This window comes from Coturnix japonica, chromosome 2 (genome assembly GCF_001577835.2).
Source record: "Coturnix japonica isolate 7356 chromosome 2, Coturnix japonica 2.1, whole genome shotgun sequence".
Lineage (NCBI taxonomy): Eukaryota > Metazoa > Chordata > Aves > Galliformes > Phasianidae > Coturnix > Coturnix japonica.
In genome coordinates this window covers 35,710,398-35,732,218 of record NC_029517.1, presented here as the reverse complement: position 1 = coordinate 35,732,218, position 21,821 = coordinate 35,710,398, and the positions used below count along the sequence as shown (strand labels likewise).

General features: G+C 39.2%; 1 protein-coding gene across 1 annotated transcript; it reads left to right on the top strand.

Annotated features, from left to right (window-relative positions):
- Nucleotides 1–704: 704 nt before the first annotated feature.
- AZI2 (5-azacytidine induced 2) lies at nt 705–21,400 on the top strand. The gene is made up of 8 exons (XM_015853955.2): nt 705–936; nt 7,322–7,551; nt 7,860–7,985; nt 8,268–8,367; nt 9,898–10,049; nt 12,577–12,638; nt 15,916–16,031; nt 19,066–21,400. Exons 2-8 carry the CDS (start codon nt 7,327–7,329, stop codon nt 19,449–19,451), a joined length of 1,167 nt encoding a protein of 388 aa, XP_015709441.1. The 5' UTR covers nt 705–936; nt 7,322–7,326; the 3' UTR covers nt 19,452–21,400.
- Nucleotides 21,401–21,821: the final 421 nt, after the last annotated feature.

Here is a 21,821-nt window from a genome sequence, read left to right as displayed (position 1 = left end):
TTCTCTCGTGTAATCAGTGATAGAACTAGAGGGAATGGTTTTAAGCTGTGTCAGGGGAGATTCAGACTGGACATTAGGAAGTATTACTTCTCGGAAAGGATAGTCAGGCACTGGAATGCACTGCCCAGGGAGGTGGTGGAGTCACCGACCATGGGAGTGTTCAAGAAACATTTGGATGTGGTGCTGAGGAATATGATTCAGCCTGGAAGTATTGGTAATGGTTGAACTAGATGATCTTCTAGGTCTTTTCCAACCTTGATAATTCTGTGATTCTGTAAGATTCCATGGGTCAGTCAGTCTAAGTGAGTCCATTCTAACTAAGTCAGTTGGATAGATTCTTCTCAGTCAGTTGGTTCTGAGTTAATTGGTTGGCTCTGAATTGGTTGAGTGGTCCATTGTGGTCTATCAGATGGAAAGGTCTAGGTGAGATGGTCTAAGTCAAATGGACAGTGTCAGACAAACAGCTCTAAGTTGGACTGGTGGCTGTATCCAGCAGCTCTTAGTGAACGGAAGGTTCTGTATGAGCTCAGCAGCTCTGAGTTAGTCAGCGTATCTAATACAGACAGGCTGTCACAGCTTTTATCACACTGTATCGGAGCACGTTGAATCCCATGTGATACCAGCGGCCTTCCCGGTGCGCTGCGTGCCGGTACTTGCAGTCCTGCCGAGCACCTCCAGCCTCTCTACTTCCTTCCGGGGGTGGCGGCCTCCGGTCGATGCGGCTCCGTCATCACGTGAGGCTCGTGTTGACTTCCCGGTCGCGCTCCGGGACTTCCCCGCTGTGGCGGAGGCTCCGGCAGCGCCGCCGGGTCGGCGGGAGGAGGCGATGGGACAGCGGGGGGAGCCGAGCGGACGGCGCCACGGCCGGCGCTGCTTCTTCGCCGAGCTGAACGGCCGCTGCTGACCGCCTGGCTGGCCCGAGCGGGGCCCGGAGAGGTTGGTGCCGGTGTCTCCTTGTTGCTGGGGAGGTAGGGATCCTCGGGGGGCGGATTCGGCCGGGCCGTGGTCTTTCCCAGCGAGTCCGTGTTGGGAGAGCCTGGTGCGCCGCCCCCCGCCTGCTTTCGATTCGTGGGTAAGGAGTGAGTGCGTGGCACGGGCTAGAGGGAGCGAGGGAGGTGGGAGCCGGCCTCGGGTAGGAGTTAAAGCTTGTCAGACAGCTGCCTGTAAACCAGGGAGAGTTATGACGATGCGTTGCGTGGGGATCGGGACAGCCTCGTCCCTGCACACGAGACTGGGTTGGGGCTGGATCGGCTTTAAGGTCCTTTCCAACCCCAGCCGTTCTGTGGCTTTGTTTGTGAGCAGCAAACCAAGCTCTTAAAAGAGAACAAACCAAGATTCCTGGTGCAAGATGTGAAAACAGAAACACCGTAGAATCCAGGAGCAGATGGGAATACAGGCTTTGTGAGCAGTGTTGGGCTGCAAGAAGTAGAAATGAGTATTGGTCTACTAGTAGCATGTAACACTGTCAACTGTGGAGTAATTACAGCTTAAGTTTCCCATGCTTCACCTAGCAGGGAAATTAATCTCCTTAAACAAGTCTGCTTTCCACACCAGGCCTGATAGGGCCCTGACCTAGTGCTTGATATAGAGCTCAGCAGCTCTGCCTGGGGCATGGGGTTGGATGATCTTCGAGGTCTTTTAGAGCATAAGGCATTCTATGGTTCTGTGATTCCAGCAGCTTGCGGTTGTGATGAGCAGGTTGGGCTGAAAGCTGTCCAGGGAGCTGAGCTTTGGCATTTCTTAGGGAATGCTTTTGTTTCCTTTTCTGTCTCACACTGTGCATGTGCAGTGGCATCAGCATAGAATCACTCAGGTTGGAAAGGACCTTAAAGATAGAGTCTGACCTCAGTTTAACCATACTATCTTAACTGACAACTCTCTGCTCAATCGTGTCCCTGAGCACCACATCCAAATGGTTTTTAGTCACATCCAGGGATAGTGACTCAACCACCTCCCTGGGGATCTTATTGGGAGACAGCTCTGGAAAAGGTGGAGTGAGGGTAGAATAAGTATCGTGGTAGCCTTCTCTGGGCTTTGGAGGTCAGCTGCTCCCCTGAAACAAAGATGTCTATGGAGGAAGAAACATCGAATATCTTGGATACTGGAGTGCTGCTACTGCTGGTAATACCAGTTACTGGTTGGAATCTGTATGCTACAGTTTTTGCCACAGAAATTGCTACAAATCTAACTGTATTACTACATTTAGCTCCTGAGATGATGTCCAATAGTTTTGTCTTCCGTACATTGTGATGACTAAACCAGCAACCAGTGCTTGAGATGAGACTGCACAGAGCAGAGTGGGATGACTGCTTCCTTTGCCTGAAGGCAGTGCTAGGCCTGATGCACTCTATTACATGGCATTCTTGCTATAGAAAATGATAGAAGATCATAAGATTTGACAGCATGCTTGTGGAAGAAGAAACGATGTTTGGGAAGGGAAGTATAAGTAGCTTGAATGTTGAAAGGCATCCACTTAGAACTTCCTTTTAGCAAACTGTATTCAAGTGATCATGGTTGTTCAAGGTGATGAGACGTAAGCCTGAGAATGTTAATGAATTACATTATGACTGAGGGCTGTCAGTGCAATTTAGTTGGACTCTCCTTTTTATTGCTACAACAGGCAAGGTGTTTCTGGTTGGGTTAATGCAGTTACACAAGGCTTTCACAATACCTTATCTGTGAATGTGTGAACTTACAGAGTATGAATTTATTTGACGGTTCAGTTGAATGGGAGGAAACTAACGATGGGATGCTAGGGCTTACTGCGTGTCTTACAAAAGGTGTTGTTTTTGGAAAGTGAAAGCAAATCAACCAAAGAAAGCAACCTTCTTAATTTGCCAAGATGTTGGTGTGTTTTTCTCTATAAGCATTTTTAAACAGGAAGGAGACAACACCAAAAAATGCCTATTAAAGTAATAGATAATATTAGTGTGACAGCATACAGTTCTCAGTAGCCTTTGAATATGCTTGTGTTTGATGCTAGAAACGTTCAACAGCCAAAACACATATTGCTGCTTTCTGGTATTCCTCTGGCAGTGTTGCTTCTGATGACTCTCAAGATTCATCTGATTGCTTAATAGGCAGGATTATATGATGGAATGGCCTCAAGTGTCAGAGGACAATATTAGAATACAACTCCATTTTCTTTTCCTTTTCTGATGGTTGGCACAGAAAGTGGGGAGGGACAGTGTTCATGAAAAGGTGAACTGAATATATTATGGTGAGGGTGCATAGCATTTGCAAATTAGCAGTGAAGATAATACCAGATGAAAACTATATTGTGTCCAGTACAGGAGAGATGTGGACTTGTTGGAGTGCATTCAGAGGAGAGCCACCAAAGCGATCCATGGAATGGAACACCTCTCTTATGAGGACAGGCTGAGAGAGCTGGGGCTGTTCAGCCTGGAGAAGAGAAGGCTGCAAGGTGACCTGAGAGCGGCCTTTCAGTATCTAAAAGGGGGCTGTAAGAAAGAAAGGGACAGACTTTTTAGCAGGGTCTGTGGTTATGGAACAAGGGGAAGTGGCTTCAAGCTCAAAGAAGGTAGATGAAGGCACTGAAAAAGGTTGCTCATTGATGTGGTTGATGCCCTGTCCCTGGAGACTTTCAAGAGAGGCTGGATAAGGTTCTGGACAACCTGATCTAGCTGTGTATGTCCCCATTCATTGCAGGGAGTTGAGCTTGGTGGCCTTCTGAGGTCCCTTCTAACTCTTAGGGATTCTGTGATTCAGAGAGAGTAAAATTTATGGAGTGCTGTTGTTATAAAACAGGATTTTTATTATTGCTCTTGCTTTTGTGAGAATTGATGACTATTTATTGTGTAAAGCTTGAGATTTGAAAATATTTCCTGTTCCTGAGGAAATCTGGGTGTATGCTTGAGCTCAAGCAGATTTTGTGACAGATGAACCACGCTGATCTGGTTTGAGAGCATACAGACAATAACTGCATTTCCTGAAGGCAGCAAAGTGAAAGTAATTGGAAGGTTTCACATAGCTGGCGTGGTTGTGAAGAGCACTGAGTGTGCTGAAACTGCAGAGCTGAGGCCTTGTCAGCGTGAATTCTAAGGGGCAGGGCTGTGGACTTTGTACGGATGGCAAAGCTGTGCCCAAAGCTAGCAGCCATTGGGATGCATGTATGCAAAGATTTTAAGATTGGAGCAAGTGTCTGTCTAAAAAAACAAAACAGCAACAACAACGAAACTGTTTCTGCAGAGCAGACTGTTCAGGACTGGAGCTGCAGGGAACTTAAGCTCTCAGATGTAAATGATGGATGCCTGATCATCCATCTCCTGATAGGCAGGATGCCTGATAGGTTGGCAGCCCTACTTATGGAAGGGAGTTGGAACTAAGTGAGATTTCCAGGCCCTTCTGACCCAGGCCATTCTGTGATTTATACTGCGTTCGTTTCCTCCTCTGTTACGGAGAGACAGCTAATCCACTTAATTAGTATTGTGAATAAACCGTACTTACATTTCAATCTATTTTAGCCCTATTTAATGTGTTATTATTGAGATTGTCCTTACACTTTTTATTTTTGGTGCTTTTATTCTGATCTATAGTTAAAGCATTTCCATACTTATTCTCCAAGATCAAATTGATGCTTGTTCATTTTCATTATGGAACCTTCAGTACTTAATCTTCCTTCCCTGTTCTGATAGCATTAGTAGACTGTTACTAGACTGTGAATGTCCACTTTTGACAGCTCCAGCTCCAAGTACGAGGTTGGGGTTTCAAACTACAGAGCCTGTGCAGCTCTCTGTTTTGCTATTAGAGCCTTTGCGTCCTGGAATCCATTTGAATAATGTTCCTCATATGTAAAGCATGTTTTATATTTAACTACCTCCCATGGTGTTGCTGACTAATATTTGTAAAGCTCTACAAAGAGAAGAGCAGCATTTCTGCCCATTATTAGTAAGAAATCTAGGAAAGTGGTTAGGTCCTGGAACAGGCTGCCCAGTGAGGTTGTGGATGCCCCGTCCTTGGAGGTGTTCAAGACCAGGTTGGACGGGGCCCTGGGCAACCTGATCTAGTAAAGGCGTATGTTTGGTGGCCCTGCCAGGCAGGGGGGTTGGAACTACATGATCCTTGAGGTCCCTTCCAACCCGGGTCATTCTGTGATTCTGTGAAATGGGAAAAAGGTTCTTATTCTCAAAATACTGAATGTTAAATCCTGCAGCTGTTCTGTAACTTTCATTGTGTCACTGAACAGAAGTGCTTTCTATAAAGCTTTCCTTTCTGTGCTAGGTAGAAGAAAGCTTACGAGTGCTGTCTACTCGCACATATATGCTTAAAAGCTGTGGACATACTTGTAGTAGAACTTAATACTACATTGTGTCAGCAGTGTTGTAGTTTGTGTTGTGTCTTTTTTAAGAGATCATGAATTATTTCATACAAAAGCTAATACTGCTATTTGTATAATGCATTTATTTGATGGAATAAAGATTAGGGTCCTTTGAAATACGCTGTTTCACGTGCAGATCATTCTATACATGATAAACGTAACGTGTACAGATTGTACTGGGGAGACCTTTGTGATATGGATTGTGTAATAATTGGGATATTAAAGTTCCTTTAAGTAGGCTGAGATGGACATAATTCTAATCATAAATACTAATAGCTTGGTATTGCATATTACTTCATATATTTTAGTAGAAAATCTCTTGTTAAATGTTTACCATAGCACAGTTTATCTCATGCTTTGGAATTCCAGGCAGCTCTAAATTCACTCAAGTGCTTTGGAGTGACAGCTGTGTGGCATTTGCAGCAGCACATACATGTGTAGCTTTGGGCTGGAGAAACCAAACAGAATAAAAGGCAGAGGTCTGTGCTGCCAGATGTGGGGAGCCCTCACTTGTGGAATAACCCGATTATGTGTAGTGTGTCAGAAGGCTCTTTAGTTCCCCTCCTGCCATTCATATGTTGTAAATGATGTAGAAAAAGCAGGAAAACCAAACTCCTATCTTTAAGCAACAGAATGAGAGGCTACGGTGAGGGATTTCCTACAGATTTAATACAAATGGGATTACGTTTTGTTTTTAAGGATTTCTCTCAATTGATTAACAAAACTTTATCTCCAGTTTTCTTCTTTCGCAGACAGCACAACAGAGCTGTGTGAAGTGTTTCACAGTGACCTTTACAGAACTGCTCATCTTACTGTTTAACAGCCGGGTTTATTCTTGTATGAGCTTGTATCTTGTTGTCCTTTGAATATGAGCTTAGCAGGCACAGGAGAAATAACTTTGGCATTTGTTTGGTGGTGGGGAGGTTGTTTTTGTTTTCGGAACTGCACTTTTCTGAGTTCATTTTATTATCGGGCTTTGTTTATTTACTTAGATACGTTTTTGTTGGCATGGCTGCAGTACAGACTTCTTTGTACGCCTTGTAAAGCTGGAATGACTGCACTTTTTTGTCACTGTAGCAGTTAAATATGGAACGTGGATATTATGGTTATTTTTACTTTTCATTGTTTCTATTGAGTACATACAGTGTGAATATCTCATGAGTTTCCATTCTTGACTGCAGCTGTTGAGATTCCAGTTTTGATACTATTAACATCCTTAGTTTGCTTAAGGGTTGGGGGAAATGTGCTCGAATACTTTACAGTGTTCATTAATATGGCACATAAAGGCAAGGAATCTTGTTAACCAAATCAGTATTGAATGGCCTTGAACTTGTTTATTATGACAAGTAATATTAAGGGAAATGCTGTTGGGACTTCTGCCTTAAAGCCTGGAGTCTATGGTAGCGTAGTATTTGTTGTAATGAAAGCTCAGTGTGACAATGATTTATTATTTGCCATCCAGGTGGGTTTGCCTAATGATGGCCTGACTGCCAGTTTTTTACACACATGTTGAGACAAATCATGCCATTAAGTGTACCTTAATTCACATGCTAAAGCTGTATTATAAAACTTGAGAAATCTATGGATATTTGCATTCAAGAACTGATCAAATTCAATACCTTCCTTTTGGTGTGCCTCTGCCCAGGAAGCATAATTGATTTCCTACAAGTATAATCTTTGACTGTAGTTCGGTACTGGCTTGCAAAAGATCTAATTAGACATTGCTTTGAAGTTCATGTATTTGTTAACAAAGTTTATTGGATGATATTACATTTTAATAGAAATGAGGAGCTCATAAATCTGATGAATACTCAAAATATTTGTATAAAGTAACAGTGAAGGATCTTTTTCTAAAATTATTGTAAAATAATATTTGTAAAAATATTGTAAGATATAAAATGGGTCTCAGGGTTTTTGGTAAGATTAAGATTGAGATGAATTTGCCCTTGTGAGAATTTTACTCACGTCTGCCTTTTTAAACAGGTGTCATGGAGGAGTTGGTGGAGGATGACATCTGTATTTTGAACCATGAAAAAGCAGACAACAGTCATAAGAGAGATGGGGAGATTCCTGTTTCAGCTTACAGTGGAGATGAGTCTGTTGCTTCCCATTTTGCACTTGTCACTGCATATGAAGATATCAAGAAGCGGCTAAAGGAGACAGAGAAGGAGAATTCCTTTCTAAAGAAAAGAGTGAGAATTTTAGAAGAGAAGGTAAGAGAGAAGGCAGTTACTATCTTCATTAAGAAACAAATGGGCTGTTGCCCTGAGTTTCAAATTTCAAAGTGTATGTGAACTCAAAAGTTTGGTAAGGCACGTGTTCTATAATGAGTACCTATATTTGGAAGTGTTTTCTTCAGTGGGCAGAGAAACATAAAGGGCAAAATGAGTAGTAAATGTACTTTGAGGGCCAGTACAAAAGCAAGGGGTAGAGATGCGCTGTTTTTATGACTGAATTACTGAATTTTGTGATTTTTCTGTATAACATTCAAAACTTCTTGTTTCTCATGTTAAACTTGCAGCTGCGTGGCTCCCGTCCGGAAGAGGAATGCAGTTCAGTTGGACGTGAGCAAGTCAATAGGGCATATCAAGCCTATCGAGAGGCCTGCATTGACAGAGATAATCTGAAAAGCAAACTGGATAAAATGGTGCGTCTTTTTAATAAGGATTTAAACATGAGTGAATACGGCATAGTTTGTAGATGTTATTTGTGAACTTTTATCTGTTGAATATATGAGGTAGTTGTTTTATCACTCCTTCAGGTATATACCTGGTGATGCTATGTGTTGGAGAAATACTGTTAAGATATTTTCTTACAGGGCTAGGCTGAAAAAAATCAAAGCAGTATTTATCTAGTATTTAGGAAAAAAAGTTGAATTGTCAGAGGTGATAGAAGAAAACCTTCTCTATGTTTTCTCTTCTGAAAATAGACAAAAGAAACCGCAGAATCCTTGAAAAACTTGAATGAACAGTTGCAGTCCAAAGAAGTAGAGCTCTTACAACTAAAAACTGAAGTGGAAACACAGCAAGGTACTCAGTTACTCTGTCTTGGTTTACACTGACTATTTTTAGTGGTTATATTGCAAACTAAGAGCATTAAGGATTTAAATTCTCTGTAGTGGTTAGGTAAAGAAGGTGAAATATTGTACTTTGAGTTTGTGTTGCTTGTAAATCATAGAATCACCAAGGTTGGAAAAGACACACAAGATCGCATAGTCCAGTTATCCACTCATCACTCATAGTTCTCACTAAACTGTGTCCCTCGACACAATGTCCAAATGTTCCTTCAGTTCCTTTGATGTTTGGCCTCACCAGAGCTGAATACAGAGGGACAATCACTTTCCTGTTCCTGCTAGCAGTGCTGTTTCTGATGCAAGCCTTCTTGGCCACCTGGGCACACTGCTGGCTCATGTTCAGCTGAGCATCAATCAATACCCCCATGATGACAAGCATGTTAAATTATCGAGAGGCAAGGAGCTCTGTGGTAAAGACCTGAGGCTATTGTGTTCTTGTGCTGCAGTTTATTTTAATAATTTGAGAAAGGTGCACAACTTGACAGCTGTAATAGGTCAGTGACGTGCATCTTTGGACCTCATCACCTTCTCATCAGTGGAGCAGAGATACAGTACTTCAGGTATCAAATACAGCAGTTGGTATCACTTCCTTTAATACCTGTACATGATCTGGGTAGTGCTTTGGCTTGCTGTTGGGGTATGACAGTAGAAAATACTGTATAGCTGTAGCTGCAATGCACTTCAGCTATTTAGAGGGTTGGAGGATGGGGAAGGGTAAGTAAATGCGGTTTGCAGAGATCCTGCTGGAAAGCAGGAGTGGGAGCAAACTGTATTCTTTGTCAATTCCAAAAGCCCAAATCCACATCTTGTTACTGCCATTGTTAGAAGTGCTGTTTTGATGATGGGTATGTAAGATAAAACATAGGGGGAAAAAGCCTTGTTCTCTTTTCTTGAAACAGTATATAAGAAAACGCTATGTGTATAAAGTTTAAAAAATATATATCGGGCTTCAGATCCTGTACAAGTGCAGACATTTGGAAAGTTCTAAGTATTGCAGTGCTTAAACTGCATTACCTTCATTTCCAAGCATGTGATGTGCTACTTCCAATGCATAACTTTATGCAGTTGAAGACTGGGGGTTTTCTTTCTGTTCTGTCTTAAAGTAACCTCCCAAGACTGGTGAGATGCTAGGATCATCCTAGGTTGCTTCTTAATGCTAACTACGTTATTTTATTTCTGTTTAATAAAGACTTCTAGGCTTTCCTTTTGTTTTGTTTGTGTCTTTTGTTTTCTCTATTAGGGATTTCTTGAGATGCAAACTTGAAAAAGAAAATGGGTAAATTGTGCAACAGTGTAAGCCTGAGGAAAAGAGGCTTAATGTTTTCAAAGCATTGTAAGAAGTGTGTAAGTTGGTATATAGCATGCATTTTTGTCATTCTCTTCTTAGGCTGTTATACAGGGTATGGACTGGTTGAGGTGAAACTGTATATTTATAGGAGTCCTTGAACTGGGACTTAAATGTAAATGTTTGTCTTTTTTTGAACAGTTATGAAAAGTCTGAATTGTTGTACTCAGACCAGCTGGGAAATAGAGAAGCTGAACAGTGACCTGAAAGTGCACAGTCTGGAACAGGATCTAGAGAACCTCAAGCAAGAGTGCAATGGTCTCAGAAAGGAATTGCAGAAATATAAACAGAAGGTACTTTGATTTTTTAAGTGGTTTTTTGTATGAATAGTTTTGATTTCGTTACTGCATTACTTTGAATACACTCTTCAAGTAAAATAAAGAGTAAATAAATAAATGCAATGAATAGTTGAGTTCAAGATGAACATTAGTAAACATCTAAACTTTCTCATAGGCTGTCTTGGTTCTGGAAACTGTGCATGTACATAGAGGAGGTTTCCCAGGTCTTACAGTGTAACATCAGAAAGAAAAGCGGTCTGATTGCTTTTAGGACCCCATTAAGATCGAAGTGGTTTATGCTGATATTTGTCTCAGGCTAATTTTTTTTTTTTTTTAATTTAATTTTATTTTTTTTTTAAAGTTTGGGTAAACTATGGGTGTTAAAAAAAGCAACAGTTGAATGTTTGCATTAGAAACGGACATGAGCTTTGTTTAAGGAACTCTGCCTCTTCTCTTTGGGGTAATGTCTGTTGGGAAGGCAGATTTTTTTTGTAACAAGATTCCATTTTTAAGCCTCACTGGAAATCCAGCCAATTTTTTCAAGTTTCTATATTTTTTAGTTTGCTTCCCCCCCCAGCACATGAAATAATTGAAGTCTCTGTCTGCATGAAGAAGTCTCAGCTTGTTGAATTATCTTGAGCCTAGTCTTTCACAGTTACAGGGAACAGAGCTCACACTGTAAGCTGATTGCCCCAGATGAGGTTATGGGTGAGAACAGGATTTGGTAGTTGGGGATCTTACCTTGAGTTGTCCATAGGAAACAGGTGAAATAGAGGGCAGAATAGGATCTGAACATCTGAGGCTAGGAGGAACTATTCTAGTGCTAGAGGGAAATTGGGAATAGAAGGATCTTGAAAATCTAATGCCATCACAGTCCAACCTTACACAGAAACTTACATCAGTTGTCTCAGTTTTAGTCTGTTCCACTAGGTGGGGGTAAAGCACATTACTTGGAAGGTATGCAAGGTGTTTTGCTGATCTTCATTGCTGCTGTGTTTTTCACTAAAGTCTGGTCTTATTTTAGACATTTTCAGTAACTTGTAAATTTGGAAGGTGTATTTAAATTTCTGTAGAGTTTTAAGGCCCTCAGGGAGTTTTATAGAAATAATTGAAGATTGTAGATTTCAGTGTGAGAATTAATGTTCCTGGAATGAGCAGAGTAAAGCAGCATTGCTGAGGAATACTAGACATAACTATGAAATAATGCTTATGCCAGCAGCTTTTGTTGTAAAGAACGGAAGTAAAGACCTCTCTCCTTAAATATCATTTCTACTTAATCATTTTAACTACTTAATATAGAAACCAAAAATGTTTTTTAAATGGAGGGTAGCATAGTGCAACTGAGTTTATGAACAATGAGATTGAATCTCTAATGAGCAGTAAGAATGTCTTTAGAAGTAGGGAGAGGGGAAAATTCTCAGGGGAATTACAGAAATATAATGGTAATGACAGGTGAGCATTATTTTCAAAACGAGGTGCTACTTTCTTTTTTAGTGTCTAATTAAATTCATTAACATTTTCAGATGCTTTTTTTAAAATCAGATATACTTTTTTTTTTTTTTTCTGTGTGAATATTCTTGTTCAAGTTTTGCATTGTGGTTGATGCAGTGTGTTGTACATCATGCTGACAAGTTTCTTGAAGTTTTAATAGACTGCCATAAAACCACAGTAACTGGTGCCAAAATGCATCTTTGGCTGGAAGGAATGATAGAAAGGGGATGTGAAGAAAAAGGGGTATGAGTGAGAACTCGTCTCAGGTGAGAGATGAGTAGAAGCATAACTGATGAAGCAAGATGCACATTTGATTTGTTAAACGCTCCTGTTAACTTCTGTGAGGCTGCTTGTATCACAGAATTACAAGGAATGGTGAAGGTTAGACTGGACCTCTGGAGATCATCTGGTCCAACTCCCCTTGCTCAGACAGTGACACCTAGAGCTGGTTGCCCAGGACCATGGATTTTTTTATTTTTTTTATTACAGTTTAAAACACTCTTGCAGACTTGAGGGATAAATTGTGTTTTATGATAAAAATAATGTATGCAACTGAATTTACAGCGAAAGAGTTTGCTCTGATTTAAAGGTCTTACACTGACGCGTGGAAAGAAAAGTCATTACTGTTCTCATACCTAGACTGCAAACTCTTTGGAAGTCCAAAGATTTTTTTTGTCAAGTCTTAGTTCCCAAAGAAACACAAATTCCAAGGACTCAGCTGTAACCGTAAACACTAAAAGTAGTGTGGGTGGTTGGTTCGAAGCACTTTGTCTAGTCATATAGGATCATCATGTTGTAAGATAACCCGTGCTGTTTTATTAATGAATTCACGACTGAGGAATGTTTTCACATAAGCAGATTGTTTAGTCATTTTTAAGTGGAAATTCTTAGCAGAGCTCCTTATGCTCATTTTGAGAACTGCTGTAGCCAGCACAAATGCAAACTACTTGTGATGTTTCATATTAGTTAACTTGTAGGTTTATTGCTCTATTTTCCAATAAATTGGAGCTTGTTTGTTAATTTTCTTTGATTTCTTCATTCTGTTCTGCAGGACCAGGACCAAGATGAAAATCCATTAAATGGAGACATTCTTCAAAGGCAAGCTGTTCAGAGGTATGAAAATCAAGTGGCTTTCATGTTTTATACTTAGTTTACTGAGAGACAGTTACATGAGTGAGTAGATATTCTTACAGCCTCTTCAAATGTGTTAATTCATACAACATAATCTAACTTAAAGTCCAGGCATACTCATTTGAAAAAAAAAATTGTTTTTTTTTTTTTTTCCCCCCATCACTGCCTGTGATGAATGAATGTTGTCTATGAAGTCCAGAATGATGGAAATATTTACATCTTCAGACTCCTGTGGAAAAATAAAATGAAATTCTCTTGGATTTGTAACTCAGCTCTTTAATAATTGGTTCAGTTGAGGGGTTGGTAGATTATTTTCCAAGTCTCTTTTCATTTTTCAAGAATTTCTTCATTCTCTGTATGAGGAAGTTTCTATGTTTGCCTGTCTGGTGGCTTCAGATTTCTTGCTTAGTGTTGGAATATACACTTCTATTAAGTATCACATTAAATGATTTTTTTTTTTTTAAACTGAGGTGCCTTTATGTAAGCTACACAAAAAGAAATGGCAGTTTTCCTTATAATCCCTAGGGAAAACATTGTTCTTATTTTACAGCCATTTAAATAAGGAAAATTTGTGCTTTTGAATGGTGTCCTCTGTTATCCTGTTTTTAATATGGCACACATTGAACAAGTACGTATACTGCAAAATCTGAATCTTAGGGGTTGAAAGAGACCTCTGGAGATCATCCAGTCCAACTCCTGCTGCTAAAACAAGTTCCCTAGAGTAGGTTACACAGGAAAGCACCCAGGTGGGTTTTGAATATCTCCACAACCTCTCTGGGCAGCCTGTTCCAATGCTCTGTCACCCTCACAGTAAGGATGTTTTTCCTTGTGTTTGAATGGACCATCTTCCTCTGTTCCAGTTTTTGCCCATTGGCCTTCGTTCTGCTGCTGGGCCCTTGTACTGCTGGAAAAAAGTGTGGCCCCAACCTCTTGTCTTCTGTCCTTTAGGTATTTGTAAGCATTGATAAGATGCCATCTCAGTCAGTCCCAGATCTCTCAACCATTCCTAATAAGGGAATTGTTCTAGGATTCACATCATTTTCTTTGGACTCTCTCCAAAAGTTCCCTGGCTTTCTGGAACAGAGAAGTCCAGAACATGGTAACGTGCTTTAACTCTTTATGCAAACAAACAATTCATGACTGCTTGAAAGTTCCAGAATATTCTGCCTCGAAGAAATGAAATACTGTCTCCATCTCTTATACTGTTATACCTACATGTGCACTTTCTCCAATATTCCACAAGAGGGTAGAGTATTCCTTCCTAATGATTAGAGGAATATCTTCGTGCTTACTGGGCTACTGAAGAGATGAGAGAGGGGAAATCAGTCACTGAGAAAGAAGACTGCAGTGTGTCTGTGGATACGACTTTCATATGTTCTCTGGTGAAATTATGATAACACTGTGCCATTTGCACTCTCACTTCCTCTTGTGGTTTCTGCTGGAGCTTCATAGTCTTACATGTCTGAGAAAAGGTGTTAGCTCAAGGTAAAATGGTTCTCTCTTTGATCCTACAAAGAGAATTTATTTCAAGAAGTCGCACTCAGGTGGTGGCTGTCAGAATTCACATACATGCAGCATAGTGTTTACTGCAATGTGATATACATAGTGAGCATATAGTGAATGAGCATATAGTGCTTTAGGAATACATGTCTGTCTGAAAATCTGCAGGGTAAATTAAAATGGAAAGAAAACCCTGAAAACTCTTATGTAAAACATTTGTTGTAGCAAGCAATCACTCTGATTATGAAGGATAGAGGTACTTGCAGTTCATTAATATTGTATAAAGTGGTTATTGCACATTTGTCAGCAGCCATCTAATACATCTTTAACTTTTCAGTTTGCAAACCTATTTTACTGTAGATTGAGTTGAACTGCTTCTAAATTCTTATTATATAGCTTTTAATTTTTAAGGTGATTATATTCTTGATTTTCAGGCTGGGGACTGTTGGCAAAATATTGGAAATGTGTTTCTGAGAGGTGCACAATTCATACATTCCTTTGCTGTCACTGTAGTAATAAGAATAATGGGAAGAAAAGATCAACTTGATTAAATTCAGTGTTGTATTAAAAAAAAAAATGTAGCTTTCTATTAAAAGAAAATAAGAACAAAAAATGAGTATCTGTTGCTGGAACTTTTTGCTTTCCCATAAAGTGTAGAGTGGGCAGAGCACACAAGCACATACAAGGAGAGAATTATAATCAAAGTTTATATTATGTGTTTGAAGACAGTGCAGGGTAAACAGCCAAACACCCGGGATTCCTTTGTTATCAATCTTTGCAATGAGGTTCTAGGTCAGTATCTACAAAAGCAATTACAATGTGTGATTTAAGTAGACTTTTGTTACTTGGCATCCCTTTGTAAGATCCTTTAAAGGAGCTCAGCTTATGTTACAAAATTCCTTCTGGATGGTGCTGTTCTATATTTATCATTCTTATGTTTAAATATAGTTAAGAATTGGACAGTTTTGATATAAATAATGATTGGTCTAATTTTTTAGGCTTTTTAAAATGTGACTTTTCTTAGAAAACTTTCATTGCCAAAAGGATTCTGCATTTAAAGGCCTGAGGTTTCACTGAACTTCTTAAAGTGTAAAGATGGATTTTGTGGCTTTTTGTTCATCTTCACTTTCTTACTAGCTAATTATTTGAAACTTCAGCATGGGAACAGTGCTGCTGTTGCTTAATATTTCCTATTATTTCCTATTCAGGTGTAATGAAATTGGTCTCTAGTTTTTATTATTTTTATAGCAGTATATTAATATAAATTAGGTGACTTGAATCTGAAACACTCTGAATTATTTTAGTTTGATCTGTGTGTGCTCTCTGTATCTCTAATATGAAGTCTGAAATCATTATAGAGAAGTGAATGGTGTAAAAACCCCAATATCAATTTTTGATCGAGTATTTAAGACTGTGATCAATTCACATAACTATCATAACATGTGATAGTGCATATGGTCTTTCATCAAAAGCCATTCAGATATAATAGCCTACCTTTGCGGTTTAGTGTTCATTTATTGTGTAATATATATCATTTAATTAATAAAGGTTATAACATACGAAGTTTGTTCACTTTATGGTAATCATCAGAAGTGCTTGGTTCATTTTGAATTCTGATACTCCAGTAAAATGGGTGATATATGTCAGGCAAAAACAATTAACTGTTAACGCTCAGTGAGCCTTGGAAATGTTAGTAAGCATGTGGATGCACCAGAGATGGCAAGTATTTAATGCTGATTTGTTTTGTTTGTTTTGAAAGTGTGCAGCAAGCATATTGGGAACTGAAGAGAGAAATGTCTAATTTGCAGCTAGTGACTGAAGTGCAAACTGAGGTTCTACGAAAACTGAAAACAAACTTAACAGCGACCAAGAAAGGCAAGTCAGTGTTTGCAGTAACAGACCTTACAAAAACAAATCATAGATCCAAGCTGTACCATTTTAAAAAAGAAGTTAGCTATCATATCTTATCAGAATCTCATCAATTGAAGTTGATAAGCTAGGCTATATTATGGTTCCAGCCTACCCATTTTCTGCTTTTGCTTCTGTCTTATACTGGTCAACTTCACACATAAAGGTGTTGCTGATGTGTTTTTCCTTCAGTACTGTATTCTGTTCCCCTTGTGGCTTTTTTCTCAGTCAAGTGTTGCTTATGTGCACAAGGCTGAGGTGTTAAGTTTACTTGTATTTGACCTTTTACCGCAACTACTTCGTATTTAAAAAATACATATATTTCAATTGCTGTCTTATTTTCCCAGTTTAGCGTAGTATTAATTTGGGAGCTTTTTAAAATTAGACTTTTAATAGGCTGAAATTCCCCTATGTTTATTTATTTTGTCAGCATTCTGGAAAGTTGTGTTTTCTGGCAGACTGCTGTGCAAGATGACTTTCTGACTGATAGTATAAAACTGTCTTATTTCTGTTGCTTCCTTGCAAACAGTTTAGGGGAGAATAACTTCTCTGAGCAGTTTATCAGATGTTTTTTCTATTTCATTATGTATGTTTCTCTTGAGGCAAATGCTTTACAGGAAGGTTCTTATTTGTTGAGGCATGACTTTTTGGTCTGTTAGATTATCTCAGTGTTTTTCTCTTGCTTGTGTTGTGGTATTTACTATGTTCAGAATACAGAAGCTATTGGTCAGAGAATCTGAACTTGGTTACTGTATGTTTGTGACAGTCTCGAGTGTCCCTTTTTTGTTTCTAAACAGCATTGGGCTCAGTGACCCAAAGACAGGATTCAACTCCATGTAAATGGCTGGCTGGCTTATCTACAGCCCCACAGTGATTAACGATAATTCTCTGGTACTTGGCTGAGAAACAATTAACATTTTCAGATGTCCACCTACTCTTACACACAGCTTCAGTGGAAATGAAAGCTTCTTTTGTATACGTTGCTCATTAGCCACACTAATGAATGTAATGCAAATACACCTCTGCTGGTATTTGTAGAAACATATTGGCTTATGCTGAGCAGAGGTAGGATTTGCATAAAAACCTTTGTAGTGCTAGCTATTTTACCATAAACAAACCAGTTTCTGCTATGAGAATATATATCAGGGATGAGTGAAGCTTTGTATTATTTATCATTACTGATCATTATCTTTCAAGGTGTGTAAAGTGTGCAGAACACCATTCACTGCTGTGTTTTTGATGTTAGCACTGTCAGTTAACATTCAGTTTCTATCTATAATAAGAGCTAACATCAACAAATGTGTTTCTGCTGATGGATATTTTTTTTGTTGTTGTTTTTGAAGGCCTTTTCTACAGCGCACGTGAAGCTCAGCCTTCATTTTTGCCCAGTGCCTTGCAGAGCACCTTATAGCAGGTATAACATGGACACACTACTCAGCAAAGGAGAAACATTAGTTTTGAATCTTAATTCTGTTCAGGTGCTTCAGGTATCTCAAACTGAGTGTAGAGGAATCTTCACAGAACTTCTCAAGGGTACCAGCCATCAGTTGGTGTGTTGGTTGTTGCTACATTACGATGGTGTATACCCTGTAATCTACTTGAACTGTAGGAAAACATTGACAGCAAAGAGAAAACATGGCCACAAAGATGGTCATCTCTGTTATTTGCCAGTTATGAGGCTACGTTTTTATTTGAATGCTGCAAATATTTAATTTTGACTCGCCCTAATCTAAGGAATTATCGGAGGTAAATTATTCCAGCTGTTCCACTCATGGTGCTGTAATGCCACAGGATTTTGCATATGGGTGTGCCACTGCAAACAGCCAGTGGATCTGAAAAAATAACATAAATATTCCAGAGAGTAAAGCCTTCTTTGTCTATAAATTATTAATGATTACTACCACCTTTCAACTGATGAAGTACTATAGTAGTACTTGAAATGTGCTTCAGTAGACTCCATTCTCCTTAAGCTTCTAAAGGTTTACCGAAACTTGAATGGTCTTTTAGACCTGCAAAGATGAAGAGGCTGAATCCAAATTATCCCAGGTAATTACTCTTCCAGGTACAGTGTCTCTACTGTTGGCAAGTGCCTTTGGCTGACATTTGCAAATTGGGTAACACTCTTTTAATTTTTAGTGACAAGTTGCAGTTGCGTACTTAGACCAAGATAGTGCCTCTTCCTTTTGTTCTTTCAAAGAACAAATGATGTAAAATACAGTTGTTCCTATTTCAAATTCACATCTATTCTGGAAAGCTACCTGTGAGTTTCTTCAACTGTAGCAATCATTTATCTACTCTGTTGAAGTAGCACTACAAAAACATGACCTGAGCATTTTTGTCTGTCTGAACAGACAGAGGTGTGCTGTTGCAGCTCTTTCATTTCAGGTGAACACTGTCCTGTTTCAAAATCCTTTCCTTTCTAATGCAGTTAAAAACTTGCCTGGAATTTCAGATGATTGAATATTGCAGTCTGTGGCTTTACTTTCAAAAGTCAGACAATACTGAAGTACGGGGAACCTGTGAACATACATTTCCTCCTTCTGCTTTATGGAGTGTGAGAATTTGGGTTCTTGGCAGCCTGAGAACACAACTTGTTAAAAGAATTAGTAAAGAAGGAAGAAGTGTGCTCCTGTGTAAGCAATATTCTGAATGCGGTCAATTTTTCCAAGCACATGGAAGTCATCTGTTTCAGCATTCATTCCAGTCTTGTCAAAAAAATTCTTCAGTCCGCCAGTGTTGAAGTGGGGAATGGGAGTTGGTGTTGGATATATTTAGACTTTGTGATTCGAGGATCTCTGGTTCATCTTGCGAACTCTGACTGAAGAAGTTAGTATATTCAGTTTGTAACATTTAATTAGTCGTTACTAAAGCAAAAGATGGTTTGAAAATCTGTAGGTTGAAAACCCGTGCTTTAACATACCTGCTGTACTGTTGTACATTTTAGAGTATATGAAAAATACACTAAATAGTCCATTTAAAAACCTTTTAAAATCTTTTTCAGCTGCCTCTTCTGCACCAGTAGAATGTGTTGAGCTGAAGAATATTACGAAGCAGAATCTGACGTCTGGGGTAGTGTACAAAAAACTTTCACAAAGTGATAAATTACATTGCAATGCTGCACCACCCCCTCTGCCAGGAGACGTGAAAATCCCATCTGAAAGGGTGATTCTACACGCATGGACAGAGGAGAGACCCGTTCCTGTTGATGGTAAAACATTTCAGGAACACCATTCTTATGGGAAGAGCTCTCTGGAAGATAATTCCTGGGTATTCCCGAGTCCTCCAAAACCTAATGAGAATGTGTTTTGGGAAACAAATAAGATTTTGTCGAACACTGCAGCAGATTACCTGGATCAGTGTAATCAAAACTGTCTGCACAAGAACTAAGCAATTTTTAGAATGAACTGTGGCAGTTTAGAATGATTCTGAATAGGCACCTTATTGAACTTTTGAAGAGGTAATTAAATTGGTTCAAGTGTTCTTTTTTTTTTTTTTTTCCTAAAACAGAAAACCCTGTCTTCCTCTGCTGTAAATCGGGAGCAAGTTTCATAAAGTTAAAGCTGTGATGGTATAATGTGAATGAATCTAGTGTGGGGCTTAGGCGGTCTTGTATTGCAAACAGCACGTGTTTCCTAAAGATTACAGCGAAAAGTTCTTGAAATAAAATTTCATTCTGTATTTATTTGCTATTTGTATGTTTTCAAGAAGGTATTTGGTATCGTTAAACTTGTAACAGCTCTGAGCTTATTTTTGACAGGTTTATTTTGACAGATTAAGTCATTAAGTGAAGACTGGATTCTCTTTCCCTCTCTCAATTAACTTTCTTACTCCTATGGTTTAGAAATGCTTTTTTGTGTGATTTTTTTTCATTAAGAAGGTGAGATGTTGGTTAAAATTTATTTATGTTGAGATGGAGGTAAGGGAAGAATCACTTGTAGGCTGTCCTGTTTAGATCACACAGCTTGGGGTGTGATGAATTAAAAAAGGATTGTAAGCAACGCTGCTGAACGCAGTGAATCTTAGCAGCCCAATTCCCACTGCGTATTCTTGCTGTGGGAAACTGCACACGGCGGTGCCTGCCACAGAATCATCCTATTCATGGTGCAGTTATCCTTACCGTGCCTCCTTTGCACACCACCAGAACCTTGACTTTTTATTTGTGTGGTTGTTAAAGCTACTAATTTTCTTTTATTAAAGAAATAAAGCCTTAATTTAATTGGAGTAGTTGTTGATAGAATAATTGCTTTGGTATCTTTAGTACTTCACTGAGAACTGAAGTTACTGAGATTGTGACTGCCTGCTTTGTAGCCTGTGTGTCCGAGTGGTTTTTTTAGGGGTCTCACCTTAAGGCCAAGAAATGTTCTTAGGTAAATAGAATTAATGCCTTGTTTTTTAGAAACTTCTGTTTCTTTATCTGAGTTGAGTACGACAGTGTTTAGTAAATGATTTGACTACTCAGTACTTAGAAGGAAAATGCTTTGTATTTTAGATCCATGAATGCTTTTAACCTGTAATGAGTGGGAAGGTGGTACTAAATGTTACTTACAGATGTCTGTGGGGATTAAGTATTCAACTTCACATGTCCTACTTAAGATCAGTGTGATTGGAAAAAATAATTCCACATCTGTTAAGTAACAAATTACTAAAAATTGCCCAAGAAAGCATGAGGAAGTTACGACTATGGCATAACCATTGTAATGACAGGCTGTAAAGGTGTTACTTAGGCAAGTTGCTGCAGGATCTGTGTGGCTCCAGTCACTTTCTTCCCAGTGGAATAAATGCTTCACATGGTGCCCATCTTCTCCTGTTTCAGTTTGTCTATTAAAGTTGAAAGAATGCCTTTCAGATACCTTCTACTGTATTAGTGAACAGCATACATAAGTAATGTTTCCCATTCACCAGATACTGGGTTTTTTTATCTTTCTATTATCTTGCTCACGTATAGTGGCTTGTCTGTGATTAATGGAAATGGTGTCAGATGCTGGAATTTATTCTGACCAATGAACACAGCTGACTCAGGGGAGTACAATCTCTTGGAAAGTAATAGAACAAAAGCCAATATGCATAAAACAAACCCAAGTCACTAGGCTTTAGCTGATAGAACCAACCACCTGTGTAATAACAAAGCGGCAGGAAGCATTTCTCATGTGGCTGCATAAAGTACACGGTGCCTAGTTCAAAAGTAGCTTACTTGGGGTTCCTCCCAGCCCATCCTCATGGAGGTGTTTTATTTTTAGTGTATTATTCCACAGCCATCAACATGAATACTTCTTGATTTGTGCAATGAAGGAATTCTACTATGTAAGATTTTGAAATAAATTTATTTTTGACTGAAATTGATTTAACTTAGAAATCTTTTCTAGTGTTCGGTGCAAAAACTTTTTACTTGGCTTTAAATACTTGGTTTTATATTATGGCCATTCTGAATGTGGAGGAACTGAGATTTGTTCTCTTCCATTCAGGAATAAAACAGCCCACTGAGTGCTTTGGTGTGTTGTGGGAGAAGTGTTCTCTTTGATGTTGAAGCCTGAAGGACTTAATTACTTTTAGTTGCGGTATATTACTGGGGTCAAAAGGTTCCCCGGCAACCTGTGACAGCAGAACTTGAAAATGAAGATTTGCTGGACAATATGTAAGAATTACCAGGCTTTGCTTCAAGCTCTTGGTTTACCAGAGCTGCTTCTCATGCTGGAGAAGGGGCCAGTGGGGAAGAAAAGGATGTTTGCTGAGAGGTATTTAAGAAGTGCTGAGATCTGA